Here is a 15,077-nt window from a genome sequence, read left to right as displayed (position 1 = left end):
AAGTGCATTTTCTACAACAGTGGCATAAAAAACATTGGCAAAAAACAGTGGCTTGAAAGGCAGGGATCTATGAGGTGGCACTCTATTGTTCTACCCCACATATGTCTGTTTATGAAATCCTGCATTCAGACTGATCCACACGCTTGTGTGTCTGTGTGTGTGTGTGTGTGTGTGTGTGTAGGAACACTCTATGAACAAAGTGGATGACCCTCCCTGCCCTGAACTGAATTGCCCAGAGTTGGAGCAGATTAGCCTTACTGACCGCTGCTGTAAAGTTTGTAGAGGTAACACACACACCTATATACACACACACACACACAACACCTCACTGTTAGCTCTTTAATCTCACTAGTCATACGATGATGGATCACTGTCCACCTCTGTAGTAATGAGTTGCCTCTTAGGGCCTGCTATCCCTGCTCATTACCCACATAAACAATGTCTGCGGTCAGCACAGGCCCATGAATCTCTGACAGTAAAGGTTATTTTTATATCTTCCAGCAAATCAGCACTGTAAACACATTTAGAAGCATACACACACCCTCTTCCAGTAAACAGCTTGTGGGCTTAACAAGATGCGGAAGAACTTCCAGGCACCATGGCGTTGGATGCCTGTTTTCTGCTGTTTACGACCTCCAGGGAAAGGTCTATTGATTTAGATTTGTTTACGTGCCCTCCAATGGACATGCACTGAGCATCGCTCTCCCTCTCAGGACATGACTTCTGCGCTGAGGGCAGCAGCCAGATCTGCGTTGAGAACTCGGAGTGTGTTAATCTGGAGGCTGGGGCGTGCTGCAGCTGCAAGGATGGCTTCCGCTCACTGCGTGATGATAGCGCCTACTGCCAAGGTACCAGCACCCAGACAGAACCCAGTTGTGTGGATTTTCACATCTGTTCAAAAACATTTGAATAGATCCAAACTCTACCTTAAATAACCTGATTAGGGCATATGGAGCTTGTCTGATAGTGTAAGGTAAGAAGATAGAACGAACCACTTAGTAGTTCTCTGTATGTGTAAGAAGAGAAACTGTCTACTATTTTTATTGGTTTGTAAATGATCTGTAATCATGCCGAACAGGGTATAAAACTGGAGGAGCCCAATGGCTGTTCTCATGCAGACTACTTCCTCATTCTGTGCCCATTAATATATTAACAAGGATTACTAAAGACCGTGTTTCATTATTTTATTCATTCATGCACATCCTGAGCATTCACCACATCCTATGAACAAGACCCATGCTTAGTGCAGAGCATGTGTTCAAAAATACTACTCTTAATGTCAGTACATTATTACCCTATTGATATTAATCATATTGATTATTTTGAGTTCTAAGCTATGCAACCACCTATGCAACCACCTTGAAATTTTTCTCACTAGTAGCATGCTCTGAAAAGTATATCACAGAGTTCAGTTTGTAGTGGATGTTTCTTTAATCAATTTGAATAGCTAATTTATTCTTCTAAAAAATTATGACAGTATCAAGGTTATGACACAAAAAATGTAATTAAGTCATGCAAATGAGGCTTTGGATTGAAGTTGAGGTTGAAGTTGAGCTTTATTGTCATTTCAGCTACATACACGTTACACAGTACATAGTGAAACGAAATACCGTTTCTCCAGAACCTGGTGCTACATGTAACATTTAAACAAATAAACAAAGTTACATACTGACATAAAGTGCACCTTCATGACACAGACAAACTGGGCTACATAAAGTGCAAACGGGACACAAGCAGTGCAAGAATAACATTTAACAAAAAATATGTAGACAGCAGTGAGACAGACAGCGCTAAACTGTATAAATTAATAATAAATGTGAGAAGTAAAAATAATGCAAATAATGCTGTGCAAAATGGAACAGTGCAATAATAAATAATATTTCTCAGTATAACAGAGGTAGTGTGTCTGTGTGTGTCAGTCAAAAGGGGAAAGTCCCTGAGTGTTCAGGTGTCTGATGGCCTGTGGAAAGAAGCTATTGTACAGTCTGGCAGTGAGGGCCCAAACCTTTTTCCAGATGGTAAGAGGGTGAGGAGTGCATATGAGGGGTGTTCAGAGACCTTCACAATGCTGGTGGCTTTCCAGATGCAGCGTGTGTGGTAAATATCTGTAGTGGAGGGAAGAGAGACTCCGATGATCTTCTCACCTGTCCTCACTGTCCGCTGTAGGGTCTTGTGGTCCAATGTGGTGCAGTTCCCAAACCAGACAGTGATGCAGCTTGTCAGAATGCACTCAGTAGTCCCTCAATAGAAGGTGGTGAAGATGGGTGGTGTGAGATGGGCTTTCCTCAGCCTCCGCAGGGAATAAAGATATGATACTGAAGACTTCTTAGACACGGGCATGATGGTTGCATTTATATTCCCGCTGGGTAGTCCGCTGAAATTTGATGTAATTTAGTTTATTGTCGAGAGGACAGACGTTAGATAATAGGATGGATGGGGAGCCGGCCAGCTAGGATAAGCCCTTATTTTAGCACAGACCCCGCCCGAGTCCTGCTCTTCCAGCTTCTTGCGCACCACTTGTACTGGCAGATCTTGAGCTCATTCTGCTTGGCTGTGTGAAGAAGTAGCTCCCTAGACCACCTCAAACACACACATACACTCAAGCCCACACTCACACCAAATTTCACAGCACCTAATGAGAACATTTGGCATGGTAATTAGCCATTGTCTTTGTGTATGCATTTGGGTTGGGGGGGTTTCTCATCGCCCTTCTTCTATGGTTTGTAATTAATGTAGCACAGTTACCTGAAGCTCAGTTTTTCCTGTGACTTCCCAACTCCAAGCCACCAAATGGCTTTTTTCTTAGTCAGGGAACGGGCTTCTTCCACCTTCTTCCGGGTCTTTATATTGCCAAAAGCTGCGGATTGTTTCTTCACCAAAGGCCACCCTATGCCGAAGACATAAAGACATCACACTGTCACCGTATTTGATGGTTAAACAAACCTAATTGCTTCAGTAAATACCTTGCTGCACGTAAGAGTAAGAAGGGCGTGATGGTGGAATTGAGTCTATCTGCAAGAGTCGGGAGCATGTTGGCAATTAGCGGCCTTGTGGGCATGTTTTGATGCTGCTGATGCGATGCATTAGTATGCAGAACGAAGCTATGGACTCTTGAAGAGAGCCCTTGTGAAGCGGCTGATCTAAATTTGGCCGGTACGGCTTCTAAGAAGCGTCCCATGCCTCTGAAGGTCCTTCACATGGTGGGAGGGAGGGGTGGAGAGAAACCTTGAGCTCGCAATTCACACTTCCGGCTTGAAATGTTTGACAGAGTTGCAGGCCGGTCAGAGGGCTACTCTTGACAGACAGACGTGGATGTGGCTTTGTTTGATAAGCCGCTTCCTTGTTATCCTGCTGGCTTGCTTCTGCGTTTGTCAGCGCTCCTAGTATCCCTCATTCCAAATGTTAGCGATGTGCTTTATGCACATTTACCAGCAAAGGAAGCAGCATGATGCTGGATTTATTTATTTATTTATCTGTCACAGATCTGCTCACGAGTAACGCAAGTCTGTCTGTGCTTTCATTTTGCACCAGCTGTCTCTGCTGTCTGCTGTCTCTTTAATGTGGCAGGATGCTAGCTGGCAGAAAGATCAATGGGGATTTATTCCTCTCTACTTACTTTAACAGCGCCATTTGCAACAGACTGTATTATAGTTTTTTTGATGTTAACCATGTTAAAATGAATATTTCTCGAATATTACCCATTGCACCTTTACTTACTTGAATGCACAACTGAATTCACAATAGAGAAAGCTGCTGTTTAAAAAGGAAAAACAAAATTTTATTTACATTTACGTAATTTATCAGACGCCCCTTATCCAGAGCGACTTACAATCAGTAGTTACAGGGACAGTCCCCCTTGGAGAAACTCAGGGTTAAGTGTCTTACTCATGGACACGGTGGTAGTAGGTGGGGTTTGAACCTGGGTCCTAGGCGAGTGTGTTACCCACTAGGCTACTACCACCATATAATCTTGCAATTAACTAACCTCTCTATTTTTTACTAGTTGTATATGTATTTTTTCTGATTTGCATTTTATAACTATAATTTGTTATTGTCTTATAGTATTGTATCAATATCTGTTCATGTAAGAGACAACGTGTAATTCATTGGCGAGTCATTTGTATACGCAGAGAGAAACAAAATCGCACGATTTCTAAATGAGTATGACGACAGATGGGGACAACAGTGCGATAAAAAGAGTGCTTAAAACATAAAAAACACAAACATACTAAATGACAAGACTGGGGGCAAATTTTCAGTCAATTTGACTGAAATTATTCAGGACACTAAAAAATAGCATGATGGCAAAAGACTATAGGCTTTATGTTGGCAACACAGTTGGCTGAAATGACTCTAGTACATTCATACATACCATTTGCATATTTACATATTTTATTGCTTTATTACTTTGTTTATTACTTATTATGTTTGATTTGTGCAACAATCACTTATAGCTGAAATAATAATAATGACAACAATAATAGCCATTATCATCATAATTATTACAGGTAACAAGAGAGCTTAAAAGCTTCTCTTTAGTCAATGTTTAAAATAGGCTTTTTGCATTTTTGATATATCAGCTATGATTGGAAATCTAGTGTATATTAACATTTTTATTATACATTTTATTAAGTACAATATTATACACACTTCCTGGCCCGCAGTGATTCATTTCTTCATTGCGAATTTCAGTTTTCTTTCAGAGTTCTCATGTCATATTTCAAGTCATGGTAGATTCGACTGTATGTCTTGGCTTTATCATTTTGATGACTTAGACCAGTCAAGGTTGTACTCTGGAAGATGTCAGCTTCTGATTAAATCATCTGGAATGTGAGGGGCTAAATTGATGGTGTCACAAACACGAAACGCTTCTTTTCATGCTGTCCTTTTAAATCATGACTTATCTGTTGGACGGGGCCTTGAGTTTAGCGTGAAGAGTGTTTTCCTTGTAAAGAAAGTTGGTGGTGAGTGAATTGCACACTGAAAATGCCCTCTGGGGCAGAAAGAAATCAATTAAGAAAGAAACATTTTTTAAAATCACATTGTCAGGCTGAAGCTCCATTGTCTATTGACGTTACGCCATAGTCAGTTGAAATCGATGAGCCCCTCATTATTCTGCCCTAGGGAGTTCATCGTAAACAAAAGCCTGAAACTGACATGGAATAGTAATGCTTTGCCTGCAGGATTTTCATTAATCTCATTTATAGCTCACTTTAGAGGAGAAATCCCTCTGAAAGCAGGTTTTTTAGCATGACTGGAAGTCTGAAAAATAACTTTGTAGGGCAGTTTGCATTTGCATAGTCTGACATTTTATTATACATCTGAGATACTCCAGAGAGGAGATAGATTTATTCAAATCTCTGCCTTAACCCCTTAATTTCAGACCATTTAGCATCTGTTGTGAACCGTTGCAATGTGAATGAAGTGGGAAACATGCCAGGCACTAATTTCACACCGGTTCTTGAAATCATCCCTCCTGGGAATTATTCTGCAAAAGATACACAGCCAAAAAGCAGAGAACAATATTACAATTTTGATTACAAGAGCAGGGAGCTAATTGGAACACAGAAATAAGATCTTCTGCAGCTTCCATGAATGCCTAACCAACCTAGAGAAAACTACTGATCCTGCAGTTTGTTGCTTCCTGTTTGCATGTTAATAGTTCTTGTTCTTCTGCCACAACAACTGCGCCTGCAGGTCTTATTTTTTTGGGTTGTCCATGAGTCCGTAGGTTCTCGTGTCCTTTCAAACACACATGTTAAGGTCATTAATGTTTAGCTTTTCAACTACTGTTTACTAATGTTAACTGATAAACTAATGTTTATCAGTTCAACTCCTCTGACCAGCTATAGCATCAGGAATAAGGGACAGTAGCATATCACATGGTATAAGCATGCAAGTAAAATCCAGCTTTTCAAAATGGCTAACCGGCAGTGTGGTCATTCTTTTTTTTTTCAGTGAAATACACACAGGATTCTTACAAACACACATTGTGGGCAGTAGTAAATAGCCACATAAAGACAGACAGTTGGTCGTCCCCAATAGACAAAAGATATGCAATGTTTATTGGCCTTTGATTTCTAAGTTTAACTTTCGGGTCAGGTTTAGCCTTGGTTAAGGTCATTATTCATTTATAATACATTTGTTATAGACATATAGGCATGTGTGTGTGTGTGCTTCAATCCAGATATTGACGAGTGCGCAGAGGGGAAGCACTACTGCCGGGAGAACACTGTGTGTGTGAACACTCCTGGTTCCTTCATGTGCATCTGTCACACCGGCTACATCCGCATCGACGACTACTCCTGCACTGGTAAGATAGTGCATCTCATCATTTCCTTTCTTCACGCTGGTGTGCATGCTTTCCGCTGCATCTTTTTCATCTGTTTTTGTTTTTTTGTTTTGTTCTTTTTTTTTCATATAAAACCACAATGGTGCCTATCATTTCCCAGAATTCATCAGTGATCCTGAGGCACTTTAATATGCCCTGAAAGTAGCTCTAATTGATGGGCTTTATGGAGCCGGGTGCTTGTGGAGATGCAGATGCAATTTCACAAGAAGAATCCCTGCAGCAGACAGTCTGCAATTAAAAAGCCATTGACTGTAATGTAACACCAACAGCCTGGTGGCTTTATTCACTAATCACGCTTACTGTGATTAAAATTGCTTTTTTTTATATCTGTTAACATTTGTTATACTACATGCACAGGGTTGAAATTTCTTGATTGATCAAATGACTTGGGTTTCTCCAGTTAGATACGTAATGCCTAATATTAGTTAAAAAAGACTTCTGGTTAATATCTGCTAATGCTGAAATAAAGATAAATGTGAAAGTGCCACAAATTAAAATTACAGGCATATTACATATGTTTATGCTAAAATGGGTTACAGGGAAAGCAGTTTCAGGGACAGTCCCCTGGAGCAACTCATGAGACTTTAGCAACTTTTTCCGTCTGCTTTTCTGACCCACTGTGTACAGTAGCAGGGACAAATTGTGTAAAGACGTGGGTGGTTTGGGAGACTCGTTGTGACCATTCTAGACTGTTTGCTTCCAGATGTCATTGTCCAGTCAGCTTTCTTTAGAAAAATATAATTTTTCGCGATGTACACTGGTAATAAAAACATGATAAAGGAGCAGGTGATGAAGGGCAGGTTTAAACTCGAGGCTTCTAACGCTCTTGTTATGTGAGACAGACCTTTTCCAAAGAGTCGGCATTGAAAGCTTGTGGAAAATGAGGAGGGTACAGAACCTTAAAATGAGGTTATGACAGCTATTTGTAGCAAAGATTCATAGATAAGTCATTAAATACCTAAGCATTGGCAACTTCCACGACCTTGCATTCCATCGGCCACCCAGTCCTGAACATAGACTCAAGCGAAAAAGCAAACTGAAAAACTAAATAATAAAAATATCTAAAATTTGGCACCTGCTTCCACTGTATGAAGACCAAGGTCACTGCGTTGTGTTTTATCAGTTTTTCATATTGTGGCTGATTTTCTGACAAGAGATGGTTAATCATTTTTATTAACCTCTCTGACCTCACTAGCAACAAATCTACAAATGTTCATTCAAGGACAGCATGTTCACATTATATACCTATTTTGGTTTAGACTGTATGTTCACACACACACATTATTTTACCGCAACATTTAGTCTCAAATGACACCTTTAGCCTCTGTTATTAAGCTGCCATTTTCCATTATCCCCCAACCTGTGCTAATATGCTTGTGTTGTTCAGACACTCAGGATCCTGCTGCTCCCCTCTTTCAGAATATGAAAGTTCAAACTTGCATTAAACACACATTATGCACAAGATGAATTGCAAATGACCTCCAAACTAATGAAAACTACAGGGAGAGGGATGGCATGCTGTTCTTAATGTTCTCTCAAGGTGAAATCTGCCCAGATAAAAATGGGAAAAAGAGAGGGTTGGAAAACGAGTTCTGTTTTTTTTTTTCCGAGAGCATTCCTGGTGAGATGTTTGTCACTTGTGCTGGTTCCTCTCCTCACCTCTCCTCTCCAGACAACACGATAAAGCCTCTTACTCTCCACTGTAATTACAGTGCGGTTGCTACAAGGATGATTGCTTCATTGTAATTATTTATTTGTCTAATCACCCGAACAGGGTAATGAATGTTTTCCATCTGGAGATGCAGGAGGTAACACACATGCTGAGGAGGTTTTACAGCTTTAATGCCTGCCTGTTTCTTAAGGGAGAAGAAATCTGTTGTCTGATCTTTATACAGTATGTCTACTAGTTCAGTCATGCGAAATCTTATCTAAATCTAAGCAGTAGCTGATGTGACACTGTTGTCTGATATAAATCAGATATAATTATTACTTCATACTATGCTATAATACAAAAGAAGATTACATCTAGAATTTTGTGCACAAGTTTGAATTTATTTGAATTTTTTTTTTATCTATACAAGTGAGGCCAAGTGGCAAATGCTTTATTTCCAAGCACAAAATGCTTTATCAATAACAGAACGTCGTCTCATCTACCAAATGCATTTTTGTTCACAACCGGATTTGTTGTAATTCAGTTTGTGGCACATAATTAATTTATAATGTATTTGCAGTGAGTGTACACAGAAAGCATATTGGAGAACTTTACATGAAAATCACAGGAAAAAAAATTCTATTCCAGAATAACTTGTGTTTGTTGGAGCCATGACTGACAATTTACATCATTGGAGATCTGTAGTCTTGGCACATATCTGGTGATGACTGTTTCTATGTAGAAATATATAATATATACATATATTATAAATAAAACTCCAGCAGCGATGAAGATGACACAGACAGGGGTTTCATATCTGAAACTGATGGGTTATTTGTGATGACAGAACCAGTGTGTGAAGCAAGGACATTGCCGTCCAGTCTTCACTTGCACAGTTACCAGTAGTTGATGAAAAAAAGCAATCATAGGCATCAATAAAAATACATATTTATATTAGAGGTGGGTATATATTAATTTTCTTAATCTAGATTAATATCACTGTAATATTGGAATAAATCTAGATTAATCTAGAGTAATCTAAATTTATCTAGATTAATCTATATGTATCTAGATTAATCTATATGTATCTAGATTAATCTATATTTTAGATTAATCTACATTAAAATGGCTCATTCTTTTGTCAAGGTATTCAGAATATGTGTGCTACCCAAATAATGACTAAAAGTAAGTCTTTGAGAACGGGTTTCTCAAGCCAGGTGGCACATTAGACCAGGGGCTCATCTCCTGTTTCCAAAACAAAATAAATTATGTTCAATAAGATGTACTTGTGTTTACCAACTGATTATTCAGTTAAATAGCTGCATCCATGTTACCACGTCACGTTTGATGCGGTCATTTTACAGTTCGAAGACTCGTTCTCGCCCCCTACAGTGCAATTCGGCTAGGTATACATCCACGCTAAAATATCAAGGTGAAAGTCATCATAGTGTAGCGGTTCTTCTTCTGCGTTGTGTAACTTTTTGATTTCGTTTCTTGAACCACAAATGATGAGCTGACACCCAAGAGATTTTTTGTGCAAAGTGTATTCTGTACAAAAAGCAAGGTCGCGTCAGAACATCACGTCACACATCGCGTCTTTCTGCACCTCTCTCTCTCACAACTCACGCCATGTGTCTAAGAGAACTGAACATTAACATAAAGCATTCACAATTTACAATACTGCATTCCTGTACAAAAAGCAAGGTCGCGTCAGAACATCGCGTCACACATCGCGTCTTTACTCTCTCTACAATATACAGTATTAAAAGAACATAAAAAAATATTCACAAAATAACACACATGCAAAATATTCCAAATATGTACATAAATTAAAATGAAAGAAATAACTTTTTGCACACAAACCCCACGCACCTCTCACAGCTCACGCCATGTGTCCAAGAGAACTAAACCGGGTCTCAAAAACAAAATAAAAGTCTTTAGAAAATAAGAAAATAAAAGATACAAGAAAGAAGAAATATACTTATAAATCTAGTGTAACCATTTAACTCCGGCACAATAGCTTGCGTAGTATAGACCCAGCTCCCAACCCAACTTTGTGAATAGATTTTTTTTATCGCCCAATAAGAGTCTCACGTTAACGCAGCATGTTAACGCCGATAACGGCCCACCACTAATTTATATACAAGTAAAATATGTACATATATATTTATATGAATATACATATTTATAATATACCCAGCCTTTCAGCAAGCTGCTGCAACAATACTATACACCGAGTTAATCAAACACCAACCTGACCTTGAGACACAAAGCCCCTCTCCTTACTACTCTGTCACCAAGGTGAAAACCTGAACAGTGTGTATACATAATTGTGTGAAACTATGGATGAATATCGGAGCAGTGGGTTCCTCACTGTTTGCTAGGATAGTTATTGAATTAATAAAAGAAACTTTATGGTAACATACGGTGTGTTGTGTTTACTTGGGAATTCTAAGCTAATGACTGCAAGGTGTGACAGGTAGAAAGTACACACTACTCATAATAAGTTAGGGATATTGTGAGAGACTTGGTGGATGTCATACATACATACATTTTTTTTCACTTCAGACATTTTTGGGATAGGAAGGCAATTGTATTGGGGTGATAGACACACCTCATTTTGTCATTTCCATGTAATGATCTCATTGTGTACAGCTGTGCCTTATTTTGGGACAAATACCAAGAGACAACCTTTCAACATTCTGTGACTATAAAAAGCTGGTATTTTCAGTAAGTCATTCCAAGTTAATCATTCAAACAGCCATGAAGACACAACATCACTTAACGGACGAGCAGCGTCACCTGGCCATGGCACAGCTTCGCGTCGGTGGCAGGCAGTCCGATGTTGCTCGTGAACTTGGTGTGTCTCAAAGTGTCATGACCGACCCAGGAGTGGAGCACCACGAGTGACAGACCACAATGATAACAGTACCTAAGGACCTATGCACTCAGTCATCATTATGCAACAGTCACAAGGCTGCAGGCCTGTTTACGAGATGCGAGGGTACAGGGGTTTCCAGACAAACCATTCGTAACTGACTTCACCGCTTTGGCTTGAATGGCAGACGACCATTGCATGTGACTCCACTGACACCAAGACACCAACGTTTGCAGTGGGCACAAGACCATGTGACCCGGACAGTGCAGCAGTGGTCTACTGTCCTGTTCACTGATGAGTGTCGGGTCTATATATGAATATAGTATAGTATGAATATGGATATAATGCTCCACCACATTGAAGTTGGAGTGCCTCATATGGAATGACCATCAATGTCCCCTGACCTGAACCCCATAGAGCATGTTTGAAGCAGAGACTGAATGATTGTACCCCACCTCCCACATGACCTGCATGTAGCACTTGTGGAAGAGTGGAACACATTGCCTCAGAGCAACATAATTAGGAGCCTGAGACATCGCTGTCAAGCTGTCACTGTGGCAAATGGTAGAAATTGTCAATTTTTGTTATTTGGGGCTATCCCTATTATTGTCTAAATTTTGGGTGCAATAAATATTAAAATAATGAAAAATGGTGTTTCTTCTCATACATTATTAGTAATAGCAAAATTATCTTTTACTTATTTCATTACAATTCAGAGCAAGTAGGAAAGCACTCATGTAAATAACAATACTGCAGATACCAGATATAATATAACAACATAATACAATTACAAAGTGCACCCCACAGTTAAAATTTGCACCAACTTCTTACACAGTGTGTGTGTGCATTCTTTTTAATAAAGTGCCTCGGCACAGCTGATGTACTGCAGCAGAATTTTAACAAGGGAATTCTGCTGCGGCGCTCATTGTTCTTGCTTAGTCCCAGGGGAGAACCATCCCTGGTTACTCGTTGGTTCAGATTTCATTAATTTTTTTTATATCATAACAGATTGTGTTAGAACATAAATCATCCCTCTGTGGGTCTGTTGTAGTCCATATCTCGTCTGTTGATTGTGTTTATTATATATCACGCAAGAAGTACTCTTCACAAGGAGCCTGTTGTGTGTAGGTGAGCTTCCCACATGTTAATATTGTTGAGAGGGAGTAGGCTTGAATGGTTCACCTGGAAAAAAAGATAGGACATGTAATGGTTCACCAGGAGCAAGACAACAATTGGCAGGATGGGGGTGGGAAGCTGGGTGTTGGGAGTTTGGGAATCGATGATCTGGCATTTTTGTGATGATTTGCATTCAGCAACGTAGGGAAAAGTAAAAGACAGTAAGCATGTTTCCATGTACAGTTTAGTGGAGGTATGCCTATAGTTCAACCACTGAATCAGACTACTGTCCTTGTCACAATGTGCTGGAGTGAAATTGATTTATTGACTGACGTATGACCGACTGCACTTTGGTAGGTGGTGATTTGCTACTTAGTATTGAGCTTTTTCACAGACCAAAGCAAAACCGAAAAACTGTTTTCCTGCCGGCAAATACATGTGCGGTGCACCTTGTCCAGTTTTGGCTCCAGGTTGAGAATAAGTTGTGGTAGTGTTGATGGCATCGCAGTTAAAAACTTTTTTTACAGGTTTACTTCTTTTTTTCTTTTTAAATTGTAAATGATTAAGTAACAATCTGGTTAACATAAACTTCTTTATTTGATGCATAATAAAACAAGATGTCACGATGACTGGACATGACGACGAAGAAGGACGCATACGCACAATGTCACGAGACAGGAGTTTAATACATGGTAGACAAGAAACATCACCAAACAATGGCCCAATGGCAAACAGACAAAAAGAGGGTAGCTTTATGCAATTATACATAGGTGAACACAATCAGGGAACATTACACAGGACGATCATGAAACCAGGGGCCAGTGGAAGTGACAAGGCTGTGAACAAAAATGGCAATAGTATGGTGGGTGAGGGAGGGATGGAGGAGATGGATATTAAGAAGATATTAAGTATGCAGACCAGGTAATGTTATTGATATGAGATTGAAAAGAAAGGGTACTGTCGAGGATGACACCCAGACCCTTAACCTGCTGAGATGGGGAGAGAGAACAGTTATCAATATAAATTGAAATACTGTCAGTTTTGTATAATGTTGATTTAGTACCAATAAGTAGGATTTTGGTTTTATTACTGGTTAATTTAAGGAAATTTGAGTTACGGAATGCAGATGAATATAGATAAGACAGTAGAGAATCCAAGGTTTAGATTATGAGAATAGTGACTTTGAATTACCTTCTTTAGAGCAGATTAAACCAGAACCAGAGTTGTGGTTGTAAAGGACATTAGGAGACAACTGAGGGTCAGGGAGCAATAAAGGATGTAGGGGAACAGTGAAGGGTGCTCAGGAACGGTTGAGGAATGGTTAAAGCTGACAGGTTATTGCATATACTGTAAATGGTTAATGACTAATAAACAGTGACACAGTTGACAGCAGAAAGTGAAGGGTTTGATGGACTTCGAACAGACGGCAGCAGAGGGAAAGCACTTGAGCAGCAGAGAGCGTGTCAAATAGGTGTGATTATGAAGGGTAATTGGTGTCATTTGAATCATCAGAGGCTCTGTCAGAATAAGTCATGACTTTCTGGTCTTGGAAATGTCCTTCTTTCATGCTTTGTCATTACAGAGGTTTTGATGTTGATATCAATAAAACATGCCTACTTTTGACCTAATAAAATCACATTCGTGTTCAGATTTGGTCAATAACACATTTCATAATGGTGTGATGAGCATTGTTTTTTTAACCAGGCGGTGAAATTAACACTGTATGTCCTGATCCCTTAAGTTGCATGACAATATGTTTGGATATTCACAGTCACAATTCTCCATCTAGTGGTCATTCCTTATATGTTTCCTTTACAGCTTGACCTTTTATTTACATCTGTTAAATGTCTGAAAAGCAACAATTAAAAAAAAAATCATGTGTGTGTGTGTGTGTGTTTTTCTGATCATTGTCCTCTCTCTCTGTGCGTTTCAGAGCATGATGAGTGTGTGACAGGCCAGCATGACTGTGATGAGAACGCTCTCTGTTTCAACACGGTGGGGGGTCACAGCTGCTCCTGCAAACCAGGATTTGTCGGCAATGGCACTGTCTGCAGGGGTAAGTCCCACAGTGTCCCACCAGCATCCCAGAATCCTTTGCTCCACTGGTTTTCAGCTTTCAGTTCGTTTCCCTTTGGCTGAAATTTAAATAATAAAGACTCGCATCAGAAGATTCCCTTAAGGAATTAGGGAAAAGTACAATCACAAAAATACATCAAGGAGAAAAACACTCATTGGAAAGAGGTTAATCTAAATAATATCCACACAATAAGCAGACTACTAGTCAATAGTTTGGTCACACCTACTCTTTGGCAGTTATGGAGGCTAAGATAGAGCCATTTAGAAAATTTCAATTCAAGAAACATATTTAGTATTTTTGTAGCATGAGGAAGTGTATGTTTTTTTTTTTGTGAGTTGCCTCTTTTTACATTCATGGCTGCTTCATGAGATGCTCATTAACTGAATGATAAGAAAGCGTTCAGTAGAAACCTTCAGGACTGTTGGAAACCATCCCCGTTGTCTAACTTAAGGTTGTGGAGAGAAACCAAGAGTGTGAAATCCTGCCATCATATCAAAAGTTAAGTTTATTACACCTCATGATTATTTTCATAATCCTGTGTTTTTATCTAGAAACAATGCAAGACCCGTAAATGACCAGGCGCATCCATGTCTGTATGTAGACTGTAAACTGTAGTTCATTTGCTGCTTGGCCAAAAGCATCCTGTGGTTAGACGGCAACCACTCATGGCTAAAAAATGAAGCCACGCCCTCACCCCACACCACCTAGCTACCAGGAATGTGTTTCTAATAAAGCGGCCAGTGATTCCAGTCGTACGAATGCAGTGTAACGTCTGTCCTCTGCTCCCTCCTCAGCCTTGTGCGATGGTCTCTGTCAAAATGGTGGCTCGTGCATTTCTCCAGACACCTGCATCTGCCAGCAGGGCTTCACGGGGAAGAGGTGTGAGACAGGTACGAGCTCTCCACCACATCTCCATCCCATTATTACTCTCCGCTACTCCTGCTTTTTTTGTTGACAGGGTCACGCCTCTGTATGGTTGGTTAAGTTGGTTATGAATTAGTAA

The 15,077-nt window shown here is 39.8% G+C and overlaps 1 protein-coding gene across 1 annotated transcript in view; it reads left to right on the top strand.

The window, feature by feature from the left end:
- Window positions 1-15,077, top strand: part of LOC114765084 (protein kinase C-binding protein NELL2-like) — a 40,524-nt gene that overhangs the window by 11,915 nt on the left and 13,532 nt on the right. Inside the window, exons 11-15 of the mRNA XM_028955159.1 lie at window positions 182-284; window positions 714-848; window positions 6,188-6,313; window positions 13,931-14,053; window positions 14,869-14,964. Of these exons, the coding sequence (XP_028810992.1) occupies window positions 182-284; window positions 714-848; window positions 6,188-6,313; window positions 13,931-14,053; window positions 14,869-14,964 (583 nt within the window). The remainder of the gene's footprint in view (window positions 1-181; window positions 285-713; window positions 849-6,187; window positions 6,314-13,930; window positions 14,054-14,868; window positions 14,965-15,077) is intronic.

Source organism: Denticeps clupeoides, chromosome 15 (assembly GCF_900700375.1).
Source record: "Denticeps clupeoides chromosome 15, fDenClu1.1, whole genome shotgun sequence".
Lineage (NCBI taxonomy): Eukaryota > Metazoa > Chordata > Actinopteri > Clupeiformes > Denticipitidae > Denticeps > Denticeps clupeoides.
Note: the sequence above shows the minus strand (reverse complement) of the source record. Positions and strands in the feature narration are given on the sequence as shown.